General features: G+C 39.9%; 1 protein-coding gene across 4 annotated transcripts; it reads right to left on the reverse strand.

Moving 5' to 3' along the window:
• Window positions 1–626: 626 nt before the first annotated feature.
• RB195_011663 (uncharacterized protein) lies at window positions 627–22024 on the reverse strand (the record flags this gene model as incomplete). Of its 4 annotated transcripts, none has more annotated exons than XM_064193190.1 (42): window positions 627–704; window positions 758–768; window positions 821–996; window positions 1161–1286; window positions 1374–1483; window positions 1565–1660; window positions 1748–1903; window positions 1978–2104; window positions 2772–2885; window positions 3097–3229; window positions 3295–3389; window positions 3470–3608; window positions 3664–3818; window positions 4072–4253; window positions 4358–4451; window positions 4530–4630; window positions 4687–4815; window positions 5228–5335; window positions 7075–7147; window positions 8792–8865; window positions 15226–15367; window positions 16703–16801; window positions 17058–17197; window positions 17274–17452; window positions 17646–17859; window positions 17930–18073; window positions 18128–18230; window positions 18317–18413; window positions 18482–18596; window positions 19061–19222; window positions 19286–19425; window positions 19697–19763; window positions 19820–19990; window positions 20057–20143; window positions 20330–20491; window positions 20555–20647; window positions 20734–20847; window positions 20947–21031; window positions 21099–21208; window positions 21264–21440; window positions 21544–21686; window positions 21940–22024. In XM_064193190.1, the coding sequence occupies 42 exons, from the start codon at window positions 22022–22024 to the stop codon at window positions 627–629; spliced, it is 5106 nt and encodes a 1701-aa protein (XP_064050771.1). The 4 variants fall into 4 exon arrangements, with proteins under 4 accessions (XP_064050771.1, XP_064050772.1, XP_013297537.1 ...); XM_064193189.1 differs by having other exon boundaries at window positions 18467–18596; XM_064193188.1 differs by lacking the exons at window positions 627–704; window positions 758–768; window positions 821–996; ... (15 more) ...; window positions 7075–7147; window positions 8792–8865 and having other exon boundaries at window positions 15205–15367; window positions 18467–18596.
• Between the last annotated feature and the right edge of the window lie 188 nt (window positions 22025–22212).

Below are 22212 nucleotides of genomic sequence, written 5' to 3' on the forward strand. Positions count from 1 at the left end.
CTGGAACTTTGAATGTAACAAGTCTCCACTATGGTAGTAATATCGCATCACATCCAAGCGCTGTCCTTAAAACCTTCCAATCATTTTACACTGAGAAAGCTGAGCTCATTTGACGACTGTAATAGTTCCTTGCAATGAGCACTCAACAAACAGCATTATTAATTCGTTTATTTACAGTTCTATATGTTGAGAAAATAATTTATAGTGAAGCACGACCCACCGGCAAATAAACAAAGGGAAGGAAAACAAGCAAATCTATCAGCCATTGAACCCGTTGGGTTGAATCCCAGAAGCACTAACATTCGTATTTTCGTACACGAACAGTAAAATCTTATTATTATACAAATACTACATCTAAATAACCACTATAACGTCATGGCTTCTTAATCCCTAATTTAAAAAAAAGCGGAAAGTTAAATATAAGCAAGTTAAGACCATTAATTGCCTAAGAGAACAATAATTACTAAGATTAAGAAGTAGGTCTTCTTAAAAGACGATAAAACTATTCAATAAAAGGGTGACAGATCATGGCATAAGTTGAAAAAAAAAAGAAATTTAGACGGCTTATAAGCTATATTAAAGGGAACACGGAAATAACAGAACATAGAAAAAGAGGGTGAGTGCATTTATACAGCAGCTGGAGCAAAATGGTGAGTTCCTGCTGAAATCTTCGAGGTACGTACTTCACTAGCCAGTGAAATAACCTCAAGTCATAGCCAGCATCTAACCAAGCTAATATCATGTATATTAGCCATACCTGTATCACATCTGTATCTGTCCTTATCAAAAATTCCAGTCTATGCAGGGATATCTGTGTCACTAGGTTCCGGTTCGCCGTCGTATTCAATACTTGAAGTACGTTGACGCCTAGCTGGTACGAATAGTTTCTCAGCACCGTCGCCTTCAGAATCAGATGAAGCTGATCGAATAACGTCCACGTTCATCCCAGAACCTGAGACGACACTGCCACTACGAGATGTGGAATGTTGTTTCCGGCTGAAAATAACATGAATTACAGATAATGAATAGTCTATTTGCAAAATTATAACTTCACTGGCGTATAGGGTAAACTGTGGTGCAAAAAAAAATCACTCCCACACGACAACGAAGACTTCAGCCAATATCATTTAAATAATTGTAAATGATACCGAAAACAATACCTGGTCGACGGTTGTCCACTTGATCCTCCTGAACCCATATGACGTCGACTGGAACCTTTACCACGTCCGCTCATTCGTAACAACGGAGGGAAATGTCGCACAGGAGAACAGCAAGCATCACGTCGGCTGAAAGATTAGGAGCTACTAATCAATCCAGTCAGTAACAAAGGAAGATCTGTTTCATATAATGTCCATACTCTCCAACCCACCTACCCGGTATCCGCTTGTCCTTCCACCCCCGATAGTCCTGAATCTTCCTCATCTGCTTTGCTTGAACAAGCTGCTTCCGCTTCTACATTTTCTTGTTCCTCTTCCACTAACATCTATAATCGATTACGATAGTGATGGATCGTTCTGTGAACACTCGTTGATACACTTTGTAGCAATGGTAGCAGACAACATACAGATACGGGCCGAGACGGTGGTATGCTGCTGATACGCGAGTGGCACTCGTGCCGTTTGAATGGATCGGCCATGTTGAATAGCTCGAATGTACGTATCTGAAGAAGAAATAGAAATTGTAAGTAATCGATTATGATACTCTTGCACAAGAAATATATCATATAAATAAATCATTTGTGACATACTCTGTTGTTCTCGTCCAAATAGTGGAATTCATACATAGCGTCATGGCTTTCGCTGTATTCGATGACATGCTGGAGTGAATCCTCATTTTCTGCATCATCAAGCAAAGTCCAATCAATCGAAGGAATTGAAGTGACAGATGACACTGTGGCCTCCGCCTTAAATATCTTATCTTACTGTTAGAAAAAAATCGCGATATTAGCAGTAAATGAAGGTCGCTGGACTTCCTAACCTTCGCCCTTTTCCTCTTATCACTTTCTCGAATAACTGCCAGCTCTTTTCGTGCGTCCTCACTGAGTTCAATCTCGGGTTCACGTCTATTATAAGTGATTTCAGGTACTGGTAGCAAACAGGAGAACCTGAAAGAAGGATTTGAAGGAATATGCGTGTGATTGCAAACGATGAGGTGATTGTGAAACTTTAAGTATCGGCACACTGAATGGACATAGGCGAGAACTTTGTCATACTAAAGATTTAGTATTTGAAGATTTCAGTTGAGCTACTTGCGTCAATGCTACATTAAAAAATTCTTGGTGCCTCCAAACATTTGGTTTTCCAAAAGTGCGATGAACGTTTGACTACTGACAAACTCTTGCCTTTTTTCCTCTTCAAAAGTACTCAATAAGTGCGAAGTTGAGGACAAAATGTCCCCAACTACGGGTTCTCTTGAGCACTTATGGACAGATAAAAAGAATAAAATATACTCTCATAATTTTGTAACTTTGCCGCTCTGTCAACATCCGCAGACGTAAACAACACGTGCGTTTGTGTGATAACAGCGAAACTCGCAAACATACAATAGATTAATTGAAACATTCAGATCAACGCCTCGATCAAACGTATCAGTGTAACAAATTGTTTCTAGAACACACTCCTTCAGACTTTGTGATACATGCGTACCACTAGCCTGCGCAATTTTCCAAAATAAAATAAGAGTAAAATACGGTTAAAATAAAACCTTCAAATACAAAGCTAACATAGAAATATTTCTTCTAATGCTAAGAACAGGGTTCTCTCAAAAAGTACCTGCTGTAACGTGATTTTTGCCGCTCCACTTCCATTAATACGAAATCAACGAGAGCGGTAAACTTAGCCCTTAACCACTCAGGAGCAACAACCGCTGATAGCCATGAAATCACACTGAAAAAGAAGACTGATAGGTAGTTGCGGAAGTTCTTAAGAGTTAAAACTTGATAAATGCATCAAATACAATAAATACATACATAATATAAAAATGCAATAAATACATAAAATAATACATAGCATGAGAAATAATATCATGGATTTTAAATGAAATGGAAAGAAAATACTAAAATAAAATAAGGGAAAATTCTAGGAAAAAAAGACTAACTTCTTCACGAAAATAAGCAGCATGTCCCACGGCAGTTTTCCAACCCCTAAAGCCATTCGTGCATATCGGAACATTCGAAACGACAACAAGTATTTGAAGAAAGAGTCTTCAGCAGCGAACGCTTCATCGAAAGCTGCAAAAACGAGCTGTTGAGACATGTGTGAAAAAATTCAAACAGAGATCGTTGAAAAAATTCACTTTTTGTCATTATCGATGGGAACACTTCGCTCACTGATGTGTTGTACATATGTTCACTTTCACAGCAAGTATCACACTCAGACTCGAGCCGCCTCCTGAAATAGCACGGTATTTTGTTATGATTTTTTATGAATAAAGAGGTGTCCGCAAATATTGATGTAGAAAAAAAACCTACTTAGCGGCAGCAGAATTAGTCCGCCGTAGTCGTGGAGCAATCATGGGTACTTGCAAACGATCTTCTATAGGACTGTAACTCTCCAAAATTTGATCCACGTTAGTTTGTACTGTTAGACAGCGAATGCATGGTGCCATAGCTGAAGCGCACTAAGTACCGCTTTCGCAAAATGAAAAAAAAAATAGAAATCTAACCATTCTTCGATAGAAATCGAAGCGCATCTTCAAATCCTTGCAGACACATTTTGGAGCAGTCCTCTGTTGATGGAGGCATTAAACATGCTGTTAGTCGAAAAAGATTACGTGTCGTGAATCGTATTGACGTTTTTGAGAAGCAGATGCCAAAAAAGCTGAAACAGTAGGGAATTAAATTGTACAATGAATGCCAAATAAGTCATTTTAAAACGGCACAGTACTTAATCGGTTACATACGTACCTTAGTTTGGCAGTAAATGTTTAAAAAAAGGTTCAAAATCACCTACATATAAAACCAAAAGCTTGAGAGAACTCAGATTCATAAATAGACAAATATAAAACTTTGTTTCTGTCACAAGTCTGTTTGTTTATTTTTCTGAGGTATGAAAACGCATGGTTTTAACAAACCTTGCACTATCCCAATCAGGGGGACAGATATCGGATTCCCCAGAAAAGGGGCTCACTGTTACAGTGTGATCGTCGTACGAAGGCTGATTATCAGTGAAACCACCGTCGATATATGCTTCTCCTCGATATGTTGGCGGTGTTACACCGCAGTATATAGGAATGAAACAACTGCAGATTATAGCCTAAAATAAAACCAGAGCTTTGATTTAAAAAATTAAAAACAAAAATTTGTTCTATGCGACAAGAGCAACTACGACGAACAGAGAAATGTGTGTCTCAAGCTCACATCTATCAATTCTTCGTTAGATTCAAACTCTGTGACGACCACATTCTTGTTATCTCGCCAACGAGTTAAAGAAATCTGTAGGCGTCCAGAACATCTGGAAAGCAGGAATTGCAAAATGTTGAGATTGCGACGGAAGAACTTCTTCAAAACTGTTTCTCGAAATAAAACTGACTTTTTGTAAGAATTTGGGGGTAATATGTGCTCAATTTCCTCACGCACCAAACCGAGAAGATTGAAAGCAGGATGTAAAGGACCTAGTGCCCGTGATCGTGCCTGAATAACGTCCAATAAAAAAAGTAAATTAACGAATTGTAGAATTAAAAAATCACCTGCGTGACGATCTTCAAAATCGTGCTAGTGGCTTGCGATATGCAAACATTCGTGACAAGCCCAGCTGCTACTATAGCTCCTGCTGATGCTCCGGAAATTTTGTTTTGGATAAGATGAGGTGCGTATTCCTAAAGATACGACGGCAATTAAAACATGCGAAAAATCCTGTCCAAAGTTCCAACGTGGAGACGAAGAAAGGGAAGTAAAGTACAAAGAAGAACAACATCGCTATTAAGAATGGAACATGTGAAGGATACGCGAACTATTAAATTGTAGCCTCGCAGCTAGCCTCATTAAGAGGCGTATTTCAAAAAAAAAATTGAAGAAAAGGAACACAACACAATCAATTTCAAAGCATTGCACACACACTGTCATTGTTTTCGCAACAGGTAACCAGAATCCAGTAAGGAATAACATAAGTCGGTAGGCACCACTAAGATCATGATGATTAAGGACGCGAGAAAAAAGCGAATACATTGACTAATAGATTTTAGTCAACCAGTAAAGAGGTAGTGATGGCGGAGAACAACTGGAACATACCTTTATTGCAGCAGCAACTCCTGCATGATATATACATAGGAATCCGCATCCAGAAAATGATAAATTCATCCGTTCCGGATAACTATTTATCATAGTCATTTTGAACCCCTGAAACAATCGCAAAATATCAATACCTAACAAATAACGCGGAAAATATAGAAGAAGGTCCGCACAAGGAGGGACAAATAATGTCGTACTGATGAATGCACATAATGGTGAAAATCACGTGACTAGCGCAAGAATAGCAGTAAAGCAAACGCCGTGCTTAGAAAAAAAAGAATGATCAACGGTAGACGGCAAGATGCAATGCATTGATTGATGGACAACTATTTGAGAAGTGAATTTTGCGTGGAGTTTCGAGCATCGGACATTGATAGACATGACAGACACTGTTTTACTGCGACGCGAGAATGCTGAATCGTGAGAACCAACAAAATAATTCCATGAAAAATTCGATAAGGTAAAATGATATGCGAAAGTGCAATCAACGAAGAAATTCGCATTCCTAAAACGATCGTCCATTACATGTTCATGCGACCAAAAGCAATTAGTTCACCTATTTCCCTCCACACCCAAACTCAGAGGGAAACTAGGTAGTTAACAACACACTGAGCAAAAAAAAAAGTTTAGAACAGAGTAGGGTTGGGTCTGTTGAAAAAAAAAATTGATTTATGGTCTGCGCGTGAAGATAAATATTAGAATCAAAGACAAAGATTTAAGAAAAGTGTTCTCCATTCCCTTTATAACTAATTTATGCCAGAAATATTACAGATAAGTTATACATTTACGGTACATAATTATAGTTGAAAATAGAGGAGAAGATAATAAAACGAAGGAAATGATTAATATACAACATAAAATAGATTCTGACAGTTACACTGTATCTGGTTTAACTATTGACTGATTTTCAACGTCCTCAGTTCTGCGATTTATGTACGAACGAAAAAAAAAACTGCGTAGAGAGCAATAAAGGAGAGACGTAAAGAAAATTACTGCCGACGAGGAATTAAATGTATGTCGACGGTTGACTAGACAACAACAACTCGCACCCGTAACACAAGTTCTCCAATACTCTAGGAACAAGTTACCGATGAATCACTAATCTAATGGAAAACAAGAATAACGTGCTCGAATAGAGAAGTTAACTAGAGGTTCGCATCGAAAAGTATTATTCAAACAGCGGAAGGAGCAATGACTCACAAATCGATAAGAAGAAGAAGAAGTTAGTAACGTTCTTCTATCCTAGAGTCGGAGCGCATTATTTGAGAGAAGAACGTTGACGAAAAGGGTTCAACAAGTATACGAGTACAAAGTACGCAGCTGATCAAGCAATTCTCAAAAACAGGCATAAAGACCTCGTTTTATGAGCGTGTTAACAAGACAGAGCAGCGAACACAACACATCATCCAAGGAAGAAGCAAAGAACAACCAGAAAAGATCCAGATAACACGCACAAATAAGTATTTCCTGGGGAAAACCTCGGCCAACTCGGTTGTTGCTAGCAACAAATGAGATCCGTAGCTACGGACCGCTATAAAAACGGCGGCAAAAGAAGCGGATTGGGCGAGGTAGAGAAATAAACGGTTAATTTCAGTTTCTTATTCCAACAACTGTCGCTGAAAGCTTATAAAAGTAAGAAAGAGTCTCTCAAAAGTGTTTCCAAGCAAACGGGTGTCGTGCAAATGGGTGTGGTCCACTCAGATAGCACAGATAGCAAATATTTGTTCATGCTTCCACGTATAGTGGAGAGACAGAAGGCATAACCATCGAATATATTATAAAGACCATAGCAGAGTGACGGTCTTAGTATTGATCGGTATTTTTTTTTCTCTTCGTAAAGAACACACATCATCTACGGCGAAATGGCGTGACATCGTCCGACCGCAGCAGACGTGCGGAGTTTGGCGGAGACATTTCCGCCTAAAACCATTTGTTGTTGTAGTTGTTTTTAGTGGTCGTTAAATATAGCATAGTGCAAAGTTAACAGAAAAAACACAAGGGCAAGATATAAAATAAGATAATACATTTTAAACTGGCGAAGATGATCAACAACAAAGGACACACGTAGGGGAAAAAAACAAGCGTACGTCCATTCAGTAGCGATCAAACTTTCCTTAACTTCATTTGGGATTACACAAAATGTTTTGCTTGTTCAAACCAAACACGGACAAAGCTATGAGAAATCCCCGATAAATGTTGATGATCTTGAAATGTAAATAATCACTTAATGTTTCCTTTACTCATGAAGTAATCTGCAGTTCCGAGGAGAGAATGTGACATTTTCACACATTCTTGTAATATTTAGGCATGTGGAAAACTATGTAAGTACTTCTGCTGTTACCAAACGTCCCCTGAAATCAGCTCACAATTTATTCTCTCCAATACCGCACATCTCCTTCAATAAAAACTACCCAACCCATGTGCTACTTAGATACCAGTTCGACCAATCTGGAAATTTCTGCATTGCGACCATTGCGACGCGGCTGATCGACGCGATGATTGATGTTGATTTATTTCTGGCAACATTAGCCAATAGCAAAGATCAATGAAGATGGTTGCAAAGCGCAGCAGTGAAACAAAAACTCGAACAGAAACTAGGTATGTTTAAGCACTAAAACTAAGAGTAACTAAGAATAATTTGCCACGGCTCTAAAAATCTCAGTTATCGGTTGGATGTCTCGGGTGACAATTAATTGCAATTATAACTGCCTAGTTTTTTTTTTCTCTAAGATTAAAGAGTCTGCCAGTTGGAGAAGAGAGTGAAGAGCTTTTATATAAGTCCACGAGATAAGAACTAGCATGTGGTGAGTGTGGGCGTGGCTGTAGTGGATCATCAATCACGCGAAGAAATCGTAAAGTCACGTGACTTCCCGAGCGAAGGGCGAATAAAGGACACTTGATCACGGTGGAGATGAAAAGGAAGGGAAGGAGTTGGGAGATGAGCATAAGCTGGGGCGAAGTGGGGGAGAAGTTAACACAAAACAGACAGAAGTTGAATGTTTTCGTTTCTAACTCTCGTAGCAGTACCAAAACATTTGCAACAACAGAAAATTTACCTCTCACTACACTGACAAGGTTTTATTATTTATGTGACATGTAATATTCGTTAACGAAAGACTACAGTTAAACAGCTAATCGGCGCTCGAAAATGACCGCGACTCATTTGAATAAGGATGCATGTAGAGTCAGCGCAGATTCTGTTCAACCGGATGAACACGATGCGTCCTCAACTGGAAAAGGACAGAATAGAAAAGAAGTCAAAGCCAAGCAGAAAGAGTGCGCTGCGACAAACGCGTCGCGTTCGGCCGGCTGAACACGGCGGCGACTGACTGTACATGCCATGTAAACCAATCATCATTACATGGTCAGAACTTTAATGGTAGTGCACATTTTATGAGCAGCGTATAAACATATAAAGCATAGAAAACAAGGTTCCTCCACTTTTCTACGACATTTTCCGTTTTCGATAATACGTCTTCAATGCATTATCGAACAGTCGTTTCGTATTGTCGACGACCACAAGGGAAATTAAAAATGAAAAGTCTAAAAGAAAGAAAATCTTACCGTCTATCGATTGAAATCCTAAACTGCTGATTTGTGAACCAAACTGTTGACCGTGGTTGCGTCAGAGATCTGCACTGGAAAAAGACTTACAAACAATGTCGTGGATCCCTAGAACGCCCAACAACGAATGACGATAAGAACAACACAAATCTCTTAATTCTAGCATCTCGAAACGTAGAACATATTCAAAACAGATTTCTTTGACTAACTTTGTTAAGCCCAATTTCTAAGTTTCTTCTTCATTATAGGTTAGATCTGCATAGAGTTACAACAAAGATTTCTGGGGAAGAAAATGGTTTTCAAAGTTTACGTTAAGTTGCCACTGAAATCGTAGTTGCTGTCATTTCCAAAAATTTTGATTATACAGTCCTTACTCAGCTTTAACTCACTGGATTCGGATGAAAAGCGCTTTAAAATGTTCTGAAACAAAGTAAACAAAACCCATAAAGTGGATTAGTCCCTAATGAAAAAGATTTCTGCATTAATAAGGATGAACTACAACAAAGTATTATATCTATTTTAAAGAACAACAGTAGAATTTTTCTTTAAGAAAGAGAGCACAACTCTCTTATCTACGAGTGCAAATTGCAAAGTGCAAATTTAACGTCGAGTGCGAATTTAACCTCAAATCGTCAGCGAACCAGAAAAGGATTATCGCAAATTATCGGATCGCTATTCGATGCGACGTGATCCACTTCACGCCTATTGATGGTCAAGAGGGTAAATAAGGCGTAGCGGTAATCCTCATTTGATTCCCTAGCGATTTGACCTCCGAGTTACATTCGAGCGAGAGCATTACTTCAATCATACAGTTTTACTGTAAAAGGGTTTCTGGATGTCTAAGAATAGAATGTGTAAGCGCCCAAGTTATAAGGTAAACAATGGATGACAACAACAACCGCAATAAACAATACACGATTATTTTACCTATGCGTAAATTGCGTACGGTAATTGCATTCACTTTATAAACACTGCTGAAAAAAGCATAAAATGCGGAAAAAGTCGACTTCTGAGCCGGAAAAAAAACTACATCTACGATGTGACAGACACTCTATCAGACAGATACGCGTGAGAATACTATATGATCATTGCGTTCAGTGGAAATGAACGTCGAATCAACAGATCAACACGTATTATCAATCGTCTGTCTTGACGTGATGCCACAACAGCGGCGTGACCACGTGCCTCCTTCTGACGATCCATTCCACAACTCGTAAATCAGTAGCTACTACGTTGAAAACAACGATTAGTTGTTACGTTGTCGTTGAATTGCTTCTATAGCACAGGAACAGGAAGTTTCACTCATATAAAGACAACCGTGCTACTGACTCTATTTATAGAGTTATGGTCGATGACGTTCAACAGACAAATTCCGTCGATACTCGAGCTAATTGAGTAAATTACAGGCGACAGAATGGCGAGGATGCTAAGCTCGGATGCACATTGATCGTACCAACTGACTTTCAAGAAATTTCGTAGCATTTCTAAAGCAGCACTGCAAAGTCGTACACTCAAACTGGCCACACTTGCGTATTTCTTAGTTATGATATAACATAAAACAAAAAACTAACTATACGATGAAAAAAAACACTATATATCTAACCAAACGGTAAGTATAGAGTTTGGCCTTTTAAAGAAGATAAAAGGAGAATGAAAGAAAAATGTTAAAATATCAAGAATACATATCCTACCCGATAGTTTGGCAAGAAGGTGCACCAGTTTATAAAAATGAATAGCTTTAATACTAGCGAAATTCAGATTCTTTTGCAAATAGACTAAAATAATCCATAAAAAAAGAACTACAGCGCTATAATCAGTCGCAACCTTAAGTACAGGATTAGGTTTGATGTGCTCATTCCCACCAACTGCCATACAGCTTCAGATATCCGTTAGGGAAGTTCAACATTCCCAAAAATTAAATCTGGACAGTGTAATTCCTAGGGTTTTATTCCTACTTTAACTATTTTCACTTGCAAAAACCACAAACAAAACACACTTATCATATAAGGACTTTTACCACCATAATTTCCATTGAATTTCAATAAAGAATACAAATTCTATTAATTTCCATCCTAATTGACTCTTTAAAGACAGTATACTATGCTGAAGGTGCACGGCACTTGGTCGACGCTTCGTCTTAGGTCACTCACAGTCTCTAGGTGTGCAGACGTGTCACGTTATTGGATGTCTCGTAAAGGGATTCGGTACAACAAGGTCGTTTCCCAAGCCCTATTTCTGGATAATTAAGAGGAATTGAGCATCATCGCAGTGATACTCATAAACTACACCCCTAACCCTATCCACTCGTGGGAAGCCCTAAAAACTTTCCATTTCCTTGTCGTATGTCATTTTAGTCCTAGTTTGATTAAAATTATATAGAAAGTAAACATGACGGACATAAAGAACACGCTCCAGACTTTGATGAAGTCTATTTCTGAGTTAAAAATGCACAAGTTCTCATGGTATCCGTTAAAAGTTGCACCTAATTTTCAACATCAAATTCTTGTGTCTTCGTGAACCATTCATGGTCTTACTACATCGACAGTAACGTATGGCCACAACAACTTGTTAGAGTGCTTGAAAGGACTCGCCGCTGTAATGACCTCAAGAATAACAACAATGTTTCAGTTTTTGATATTTGAACTGAAGAATTAGCGTCACACGCTATTCTACAGTCCACTACCGTAAAGAAACAAATCTACACCCTACAGTACTTACGTCAGCATACAGCGAATAAGTCCACGCGACAACCGTCGCGTGACCTTAGCGGTTAACGCGCTCCAGTGATAAGATAAGAATGAAACAAAGCATTGAGAAGTTACGTGTGGCGTAGAACTACGCTCATAGTAATGCTACGAAGTATAGACAATCGAAGAACGGCAATGAGCGTGGTCGTAATCTCCAGATTAGTAGTCGGAGTAACCTCGAAGAGAATCTGCGTCTCGAACAATAGTACTATCTTTCTCTTTCGGTTCAGACGAACAGGTGCAGATCCCAGATTGTGCGGACAAAGCAAACAATAATACTGGATAGTAGTTGCAGCCGCGGTTGATCGCCTCGATCAATGTGGACGCACATGTGCAATTGACAGTAAAGGAGCTCTTCCAAGGAGCACGAACGACATCCTCGTAACTTTGATCTTCGCAAATCTAAGGTCCCAAGAAACGGAGTGCTGTAGCATCGCAGATTTCATCAAGACAACATGACATAGGCACTCATACAGCAGCATTACTAGAAGCAACTGTCCAAATATAAATGGGATTAATTGGTTCATGAAGGAGTTCAAAGTTCTTGATTTGTAGGGACTCTACACTGTAAGATACTGTAACTGTAAGGACCTGTCCTTTTAGTCGTTCTACCGACAACCGACAATGTCATTGACGAAGAGATACTCGTCACTTATGTTTGTTTGTCAGTTAAAGGAGCAATGACTGTGCACTGCTTAGTACTAGTAATTGATCGATCATCGATGAGGAGGAAGTGAGTTGCAGACGCGTCCAACCACTGTTGTCTGCTGAATCGCAGCAGTTTCTCGGAAACTGCACGGAGTTTGTAGGAACTAGACCAGACTGCATGAAATGTGCTGTGGGACTGCAGCGGAGTTTAAGAAAAAGAAAAAGGATGCGCTGTTGATTCAGAGTTGGACAGAGGAGGAGAGAGTCGGACGCTTAAAAAAAAGCTATTGCAATCACATCAAATCCATCAACGGTGCACATCACCCCGTATCTGCACTAATGAACAAAAGGGTCCTTGCAGGACAAAAAAAAGGATGATAATGAAATAAAACGGGAAAGGTAAGCGATCAGAAAAGATTCCAAACTCGTTGTCACCTTAACAAACACATGAATAATCGTTTTTCTTTGCATAAATGATTCATGCTGAGCACTCTTCTGGCAAACCACGGAATTCTAACGAAAGAAGTACAAACGTTACTGAATGCAAATCAAATAAGAACCTCTTTTCATTAGGTAAAATATAAGGCGGACATAAACGAAATCGTGCAGAAAAGAACCGAAGAAAATGGTAGGACGTAAACGAATCCGCTGGAAGCGTCCAGAACGCAAGTGTGAAACGGTCTCGTGGCTAATTTGAGGAGGCGCCACGTAGGAATCACCTGATCTGGAGGCTGGTCATTTGATCTTTGATCGTTGTATTAGGTCACCTGCGTTGTTGTGGACGTATGCCATTGCTAATAACCGATTTGAACACCTTCGACTTTCTGACTCATCTTATGGAGGAGGTTAGCTGTTTAGAGAATGTTTATTTATTTATTTATTACATGAGTACTCATGTGTGCACACAAACAACGGCAGTCCTAAAACAGGCGCCAAAATCAAAAACATAAAGGTAGCATAGGAGTGAAAGTAGACATTTTCTTTTCTTGCACATGGGTGATTAAAAAGATGACTAAAAAGTGATTAAAAATTGATGATTAAATTAATGATGAGTGTGATTAAAAGATGTGAGTGATTAAAAAAGTAACGAATACTTGTTAAACGCTTTCGACTCAGTAACCTACCGCGTAAGAACACTTTGCGACGATAATCAATACGGTACTCCTGGGAAAAAATACTGTGCTAGGTTCTTCCCACCTCTCTCTCTCTCTCTGTTATTCATTCTATTTCGCCACAGTAAGTATTCATAAACCCACAGGCAATGGACAACGTCAAACGTTAATTGCTAATTAATTTAGGATAAACGCGCACCAACAATGGCTTAATTAGCGGCACAACTGATTTAACAACTAAAATTCCTACTAATCGCTACTTTTCTTGGTTTTTAATCTTGACATGTTGCTAAAATTTGTCCTATCAAGGAAAATGGACAGAACAGGTTAGGTTCTTGAAACCGCGAACTAGCCGCCGCAGCCTACGATACTTCCGCCGTTTATTGACGTTGCCGCCAGATCAAACCACCAACTACAAAGCACACTCACCGACTACACCACCGTAATCGTATTATCGTCTGCGTTCGGGTCAGAATAATGTCCGTTACGCCATAATGTCACCTGTGAGACCAGCTCAAAGAACTTACCACACTTGCCCAAAGCAGTAGCGCTTAGCTTTTATTTCGAGAGACTGAAGTGTCATCGATTCCGTGAAAAGTGGTATTCGAATGTCGGCGCTCAATATTGTGATGCGATTATGCCTAGGAACGAAACAGAACGTAAACTCATGATCCCCTCATCTCTACCTACAGTCTACAACGGCAATAAAATTCACATTCGGTGTCAAACGTGTTCAATTCGACTCCAAGGAAAGCATCAACGGAACAGTGCCGTCGATCGACGGGTGCGTTAAAGGCAGTATACCACGAATCTGATGTGGTATGAATTTCCCATGGAAAACTTCTATACAGGGTCGTAGATTGCGGAAGACCAGGTGGTTCCACTCGTCTCTTCCTAGTCGCTGTAAAAAACAGCCGCCGTTTAATACGACTTGCGTTTCGGCGCGCCACCTTTGCGTACGCGCAGCATCAATGAGCGAGCCTCTGAGGATTAATAATGTCTCTACACCAGTCTATTCAAGTTAAACTAATGAATGACTGCTGAGGGGAACGGTACATGTACATAAAGGCGCCTTCTAACGCACTTCGTAGGAAACAAAGCTATTCCCATGGCGTTTCTTACGACGATCACGGAGAGGTGAGCGGAACCATCTGGTTTTCCGCAATCTGCGACCAAGTATAGAAATTTTCCATGAGAAATCCATACCACGTGGGATTCATGGTATGCTGCCATTAAACAGCCCACGCACTGATGTTCGCCTGCATAGCAGATGCATTGCGAAGTCGCGGTTGAACGCGTCCGATTACACATGAGAATTCAATTTGAACAAAATATAAGATCCCGCTATATTTCCATGTTACATAGAAGGAATTGAGTCCCACGTCAACTTTCCACATTTCAACGAACAACTCTAAACAATCAATGTTCAGCCCGTCGAAAACGCAATCTTCTTCAGAGTAAAACAAAAAAAAACTTCAAAATCCTTCATGCACATTTCATCGTTCAGGATAAAACAAAGACAATCCAAGTGAATTTCTCACAGTTTAAGAAGCCTAGCAAAGAAATTCTTATAGCTTTTTTCCAAATATCGAGAATTTTGATCATTCATTCATTCAACGCATATAAATACATGTTAGTACAATTATAGAAATCTAAGTAAATTCTATTATATTAGAAGCACGTATTTGATAACAGATATCCTAAAAAGTGACTCAAACGATGTACGACTGACTATTAATACAAGCTCCAAGAAATCAAGGGGACGTCCAGCGTCCAGAAAGATGTGGAATAAAAGAGAGAAGAGGGACATGAAGAGAAATATTATGTTAAAAGCAACGTAGCAGTATGACTTTGTAAAGTAAATGGAGTGACAAGTTATGGAATATCTTAGAATTTAAATATTTATTTAGCGTATGCAGTTACCGACAACAGCAACAGATTGTTGCATCGCGATACCAGCAAGGTATTGGCATAGGTTCGCCAAGACAATAGCCGCATGTACGATGTTCTTCGAAGCGGCATCGTCACGAGCCGCTGCTTCAGACTCGACAGCTTTATGGCTGTGGTATCTAAATTACAAACTACTCATCAAACATAACCTTATGAATCATCTGCTTATTAGCGATCCTAAGTTTGTTCAAGTACTGTAAAAAAATGATAGAACCATGCCAGCATACTTTGTGTTATAGTCAGGTCAAAACGACATGAAGCACGGTGCATTTGCGTACGCGATCGAAACGATGCGGTGGAGATAACGGTTGGAACCGAGGTGGGAGCATCGCAAACTGCAGCGATGAGTGGTCCCAGCAAGGGTTCCAGCACGCTCCTGACCGCTACGCTCCACCGTACCGCCTCGAGAGAAGCCGCATACGCAATCGCACCGTTTTTCATGCCCTCTTGACCTGACTACACTTCGTGTTACACGTGACTGCTCGCCTAACTGATTCCAACATCCGACATAAGTTATAATATTTCAGTTCACTTCAAGCGCCTTTATTCGTTTTGTGTGTGTGTCTGTTAAGCTTGCTAACCAACCGCCTTACCCAAAGAAGAATGGTGCTAGCAAGGGCTCCCTCTCGATCCTAGGTGATGCCTTTAACAGCTACGCTCCACCGCGTCGCTTCGAGCGCAGCTGTTAAAGGCATCACCCCACGAATCCGGAGTGGTACGGATTGCCGGTGGAGTAATCATATACTGGGTCGTAGATTATGGGGAGAGGGTGATTCCGTTCATTTCTTCCTAATTGCCGTAGAAAACGGCCCAGAAGATACGGCTTCGAGCGTTCCGGCGCACTGTTTTTTACAAAGAGTTCGATTGGAGCCCTGTGCGGCGCGGCATCTTCCGTTCCGTTTTTTACGGCAATCAGGAAGAAATGGATGGGGTCACCAACCTCTCCATAATCTACGATCCCGTATACAAAAACTCCACCTGAAATCCGCATCACCTCAGATTAGTGGGGTGATGCCTTTAACACGACCACACAGAGGTTCAGTTCATTTTGACCCCACTCATGTGGACCGACAGAGATGCAGCATTTTTTTTTATTTTCTCATTGATCGTAACTAATTTTCTATGTGTTTGCAGGCTACGGCTGCAGTATAGTTTCGTAGTAAATGCAGAAAAATCGCGGCGTAATGATACTCACAAACTCGTAAAGCACCTGCAGAATAGTGAACCTGATAAGGCAAACATCTAAGGCATTTCCTCACATTTTTTAATTTCAGCACATAGGTAATTCCCAATTTAGATGGCGATATTTGAGGCAGTGATATTTATTTTGTGCATAATGACAGGTGCGTGAAATTTCCCACGGACAGGAAAATGAAAGGCTTGAACCCGTTCAGGAAATCTTGGCAACACACCAGAAAAATCACATAAACTATGATCAAAGCAAATCGTCGGACCTTATGCCATGTGATCTCCTTCCTGAGCTACCGAAAGGACGTCCTCGTAGGAATGAAGTGATCGGTGCGAAAGCATCGTCACGCGGGGAATCCGACAGCCTTAAGCAGTAAACAAAGGTAAAGTAAACAGGACGGTGATGTCATTCGGAAGTCTAACAGCTACGCTATCACCATCTATACACACAGGTGAAATTCTACAACTAAAGCATTGAAGTGCATAGCAACACAAGTTGAAGGGAGAAGCATAGAATAGACATCTTTCACAGGAAAGCAAAATAAATTATACAAACCACCAGCGATTATAGAACAAAAAAAGATAAAGAAATAAATAAATAAAGAAAGAAAGAGAACGTACCGAGCTATATATCCGTCCGAATATCGCTCCATCTTCTCTGCACGTCCATTCAACGTGCGTAATGCTCTACCGACATAGACATCAAGTCCTTCGATAGCATTTGCCGCAGCATCAACGCGTTCTTTCAATTCAGTTAAAACCTATAAACTATCTAAATATTAATAGTGAGAAAAAAAAACAAGGAGACATTATTAAATCGTTTCAAAAAGCCTTTACCTGTATCAAATGCGGGAATCCATCGCTCGGTTTAGTGTTGAAAATGCTTGCGACTAGCAAAGGCTGTGGATACGCTGCCAGTGAGCACAAAACGTTGGCCAGTTGTAGATTGAATGCCAAAGAGTGTTCAGTCATTTCTGCTAGTTGCGTCAGCAAAGAGTCAAGAAAGAGAGAACCATCTGAATTCAATGAGGTGAAAAAGGTCTTAGTAGAAGCAATTTTCATGAAGTAAGAAGAATTTCAAAGAAAGGAAAAGAAAAATATTAAATTACAGTAAGGAATTGAAATTAGTAGATAAATTATAAAAGCTGAAATTCACAATTCTCTACAAAAATGCTGAACGATATTAATACATAAGCACTGCCAACATACCTTGTCCAGCATCAATTAGCTGTCCGTGTACTTGTACCACTCGCTCCTTCTCTTTCACCTCTTTTTTGATCTCAGGAGGCTCCTGTTTCTCCATCTCCATTTCCCTCATGTATTGCAACTTCGAGTCAATGAATGCCATCGTCTCCGCCGATGACATTTTCTGTTTGCTCGGAACTGTCCTTCGATCCAGCAAAGAGATAAACGTATCTAGATCCTAAAAACAAGTACCTTAATGCTTTAAAACTTCTTGGAGTTGTCTTAACCAGAAGTAAACGGATAATTGCCTCAACATCTGCCCATCCGCTAAGCACAAAAGACCTGGCCATCTCAGCATCAGTGTCAAATCCTTGCCCTGTAGTCGCTGATTCAGCTTCTGACACTGACCCCTGTTTTTCGCATTGAATTTTCTTCCCTTCAATTCGCAAGTCCTGAATTCACAATCTGTTGAAAATTCACAGATGATCTAGAAATGAGTGAGTCACCTTTTTATCCAGGCTACTGGGGGAATCTTCACTTTCTGAGAGATCATCATAAGCTGCCAGTTGGAAATAGTCCACCATCGATGAAGTCATAATCGATGAGGTGCTGGAAAATTATGTCTCTCTAGTCCAAAAGAGCTAGGATTAAGGGAACATTCTGGAAATTATCCTTTAAAAAATTGAGATACGAACTTGATAGGAGGTAAGATAAACTCAGAGTCTTCTTCTACAGGACTTATACTACCGTCGAGTGAATGAGGCGGTGAACCACCCAACTCGGCCAGAAGACCTGAATTAGCTGAATCATTGATATTTTAAAGAATAGAGAGGGGCAAACTATACCAGCGAAGTTCTCACCAACTCCTAGAGCAGAATCCGAGGTGAGATGAGAGTTCTTGGATGCAAAATACCGATTCAACCCGAAAGATGCCGAGGACATAGATGATCTACACGAAGAGAGACGTGTAAACGGCTGCAAGTGGCGTAATTAGGATGGCGGCGAAGGAAACCATTTTTGTGCAGATTTTCTGACAATTCCTGGTACACGCACAGGCCACAACACGCGAGGATGCATTTTGCTTTTTGAAACTAGATCAAAAAGTAAGTTCAGATTCGAGGTATTTCATTTTTCAGTGCATTTTTTATACTCGGCACTGCTATTGGGTCAAGATCGAACCAGAGGTCTTTAGGTGATTACAGGTAGAAAAATAAAGGAGTTTTCAGGAGAAACGAAGAACTAGAACTCTAACCACATTTCTAGGAAAAGTGAGGAGCAAACAGTACTGTTTAAATTTGTTAAGATCAAATTAGTCAGGTAAGACTGGAAAGAGAATCAAAAAAGAAAGATTCTCGAACTTCTCACCTGTTTGAATAAGATCTTTAAAAGAACCAAAATGTATTCAAAAGAACATTTAATAACAATCTGTTAGGACGTACCGTATGTAAGTTCGGTTCCTCATCACTGTCTCCTCGGAACAATAATGGGCTTGGATGAACGCCGTCATAACGCCACTTCCACGCAGAACAAGCTTTTGCACGTTTTTCTACTAGTTGTGCTCCCTCTTGCAAATATAAAGACACCGTTTCCTCTGAGCAGATCTTAAAAAAGAACCCGAAGTAGTCCAAAAATCAGTTAAAGCACCACTCGAAAAGAAAACCTACCTCAGGGAAAGTTAACATGCACTGTGGAACACAGTCAAGAAGTCGCTCGGCAGACGCCAAAGCTTGGCACCTGTCTCTCACTTTACTTAGTTGTGCTCGACTTACATGGTACATAGGTAAAAGGTGTCGAAGAACAAGGACTAAAAAGGACTTCATGAACAGAAAAATGTGAGTTCAGGTAAAAAGAATAAGAATTTTCATCGTATTCTTATTGATTTTGGAAAAGTTTGATAGGAACTGAATAGACATGGTAACATATTGATATGATATCGATATTGTCACCTTTTATGAAAATTGGATAACGAAATTCGATAAGCAAGAGCGATCAAATTTGGAAACAAACATCGCAATAAAAAAGGTAGAATTGTAGTATATGTCTAAATAACAATAATATTTCAAACCAAACATTACCCAGCATAAGATCTTCACAGCCTATTTGAAGAAGTGAATCGAGTAGGGAAAGTGAAACGACACCAAGCTGCAATGGATAAGACTTCATCCAGGGATTCCTGGAGGATAAACTCCTCAACCAACCTTATCTCCGCTCGCAACTCGACCGACGATCACTTCAACAAGTAACCGACGCTCATCGTCACGTTCAAGCAACAGCATCCTGATGATCGTTCGAAGCAAAGGAGCTTCCGTGACTGTTTCCACGCAAAGTTGAAGATAAACCGTAGCTGCAGCAACACCTTCCTGTTCTTCCTAGGAGGTAATCAAAGTAAGGAAGGCAAAAATACAATTCGCTGGTAGCGGAACGGCGGGACTGACCTGAAGAAGTGCTGGTTTCACAACAGATATCAGAAAGCCAGAGTAGAAAAAATTACAGATTTGTTCGACCACGGAGGGATGAGCCGCCTGAAAGCAGTGAGAACTTTCAAAAGTGAGAAAATCCGTACTTATTCTGCTTATCGAGGCAAAATAACTAGGTCTAAATTTCTATTTGATTTATTATATTTGATAACTTTTCTTTGAGAGCTTCACCTACTTGTACAAAATTAATACTAAAGCAATAAAAACAATTCGGGAAAGAATGGAGTTCACCTGAACCACCGCATTGCAAAAAAGCAGCGAAGAGTGGAAATTAGCGAGAGACTCAGCAGCGTGCTCAGGCACAATCCGTTCCGCACCATCACCGGTTAAAATACGACCCAGTTGAGAAAAACACCCGGAGAGCCCCGTTGCGACGACAGGGCAAAAGGCACTCTAAGAAATACAACGTAAATGAAACTAAAACTGTCAAGACACCTGTTAGTTTACAGAACATACCTTGTAGGCAACGAATTCGGCTATTTGTTCATGTTTTGCGGAAACGGAAAGAATCAACAGTAATGCATCTCGGGCCAGCTGCCCAACATCGTTCTGAAATCAAGGAACAATAGCTGACCCGCTGCATGTCAGAAAAGATAACGCGTAAAAAGATTGAAGTAGAATCCAAGATCACATACCTGTTCGTATAAAAATGGAATAAGTAGCGAGAACACTATAAATTGGTCAGCACCATCTGTGCAAGAAAAAAAGAAATGAAGGAGGGTACGGTCTTCTGCTAGTTTCGTACAAATCTATAATTTATTAAGTTAATGGTTAAGTATAGGGTAGTATTAGGTTCCAAAAATGTTCGCATTAATGCTAAGTGAACATTAAGAACAAGTTCAAGTCACCTGGTTGAGCAACACAACAAAATGTTTTTCAGTAGCAGATGGGTGTCCCAACTTGTTCGGCCGCAAGCCATCTGCTCGCTCACACCTAATTTCTCAATATTATCGCAAGTTCAGTAAAGTTAATCACTAGAAAAGTCCAAAAATAGACTGACCACTCAAATAGCCTGAGAAGCGGGTTCAAAATCGGTTTATGAACCAGCAAGCAATGATTTTGAGTGTGACTTTCAGACACAATCAATTCATAGACTCGAATAAGTGCTAGCTGAAGCAAAATTTTGAAGGCACTCAAACGATAATGAATCCTAAACAGCTCGTACCTGACAAGTTGGTTTCAGAAAATCGGGGACTTGGATAGCCCAATCAAGGACTCGTTCCATGATTTGTTGCGTGAAATAACGATCAAGTATTGGACCAATAGCGGGTTCGGGTTGCGCGTTCACTTCCATCATCAGCAATTGGCACATTCGAGTCAGCTGAGCAATGAGTTGAGTCATCTGAAAATTTAACACGATTAGTATGACAAAAGTTTCTTAAAGCACAAAAATGACTGGAAATCTACGTGTAGATAACGGAACTGCTGTAAATCAAACCATTCACCTCATTATATGTGATATCATGCTCTGGATCGCATTCTTTCTTGTCCAAAATCTTTTCGACTATATCCCAGCATTCATCGAACTTCCGTTCCCATTCGGTAGGATCCGATGCGTACGCAACACTCCAGCTTTCGGGGACTGCCTCTTAAAAAAGTAAGAAATGCAAATTAAGAGGTTGAATTAACTTGAACAACGAACTCAAGATTGTAAGTAAGTATTGTTTATGTGCATGAAAAAGAATTCTTGTGCTACACCGATGTAATAGGATTTGTAATAGAATAGTAATAAAATCAAGAAATAAAAAGAAAAAAGAAGAAAAAAATTAAAAAAAAAGAAAAGAAAGAAATAAGATACAATCAAAAAAGCAAGTACACGTGAAGAATATGCAAACACAAACCTTTTCGTGGTGATCCATTAATAGCAGCAGGAGAATTGGTAGGCGAAGGGCTCGGTGAGCCCAGCCGAGAAAACCACCGTATCATCAGAGAAAACCAACGTATCGTCTTGCATGCACTACGAGACCTCCGATCCGTTCTATATGACGTAAACGCTAGGGATTATAGTGAAAAAAAATAAAGAAATCTCTTAAGACGATCTCTTAAGAGAACTGGAGAAGTAGTACATGGAGCGAACAAACTTCGCAATAACAAGTGAAGCACTTGAAATAACT

This window comes from Necator americanus, chromosome III (assembly GCF_031761385.1).
Source record: "Necator americanus strain Aroian chromosome III, whole genome shotgun sequence".
NCBI classification, from domain to species: domain Eukaryota; kingdom Metazoa; phylum Nematoda; class Chromadorea; order Rhabditida; family Ancylostomatidae; genus Necator; species Necator americanus.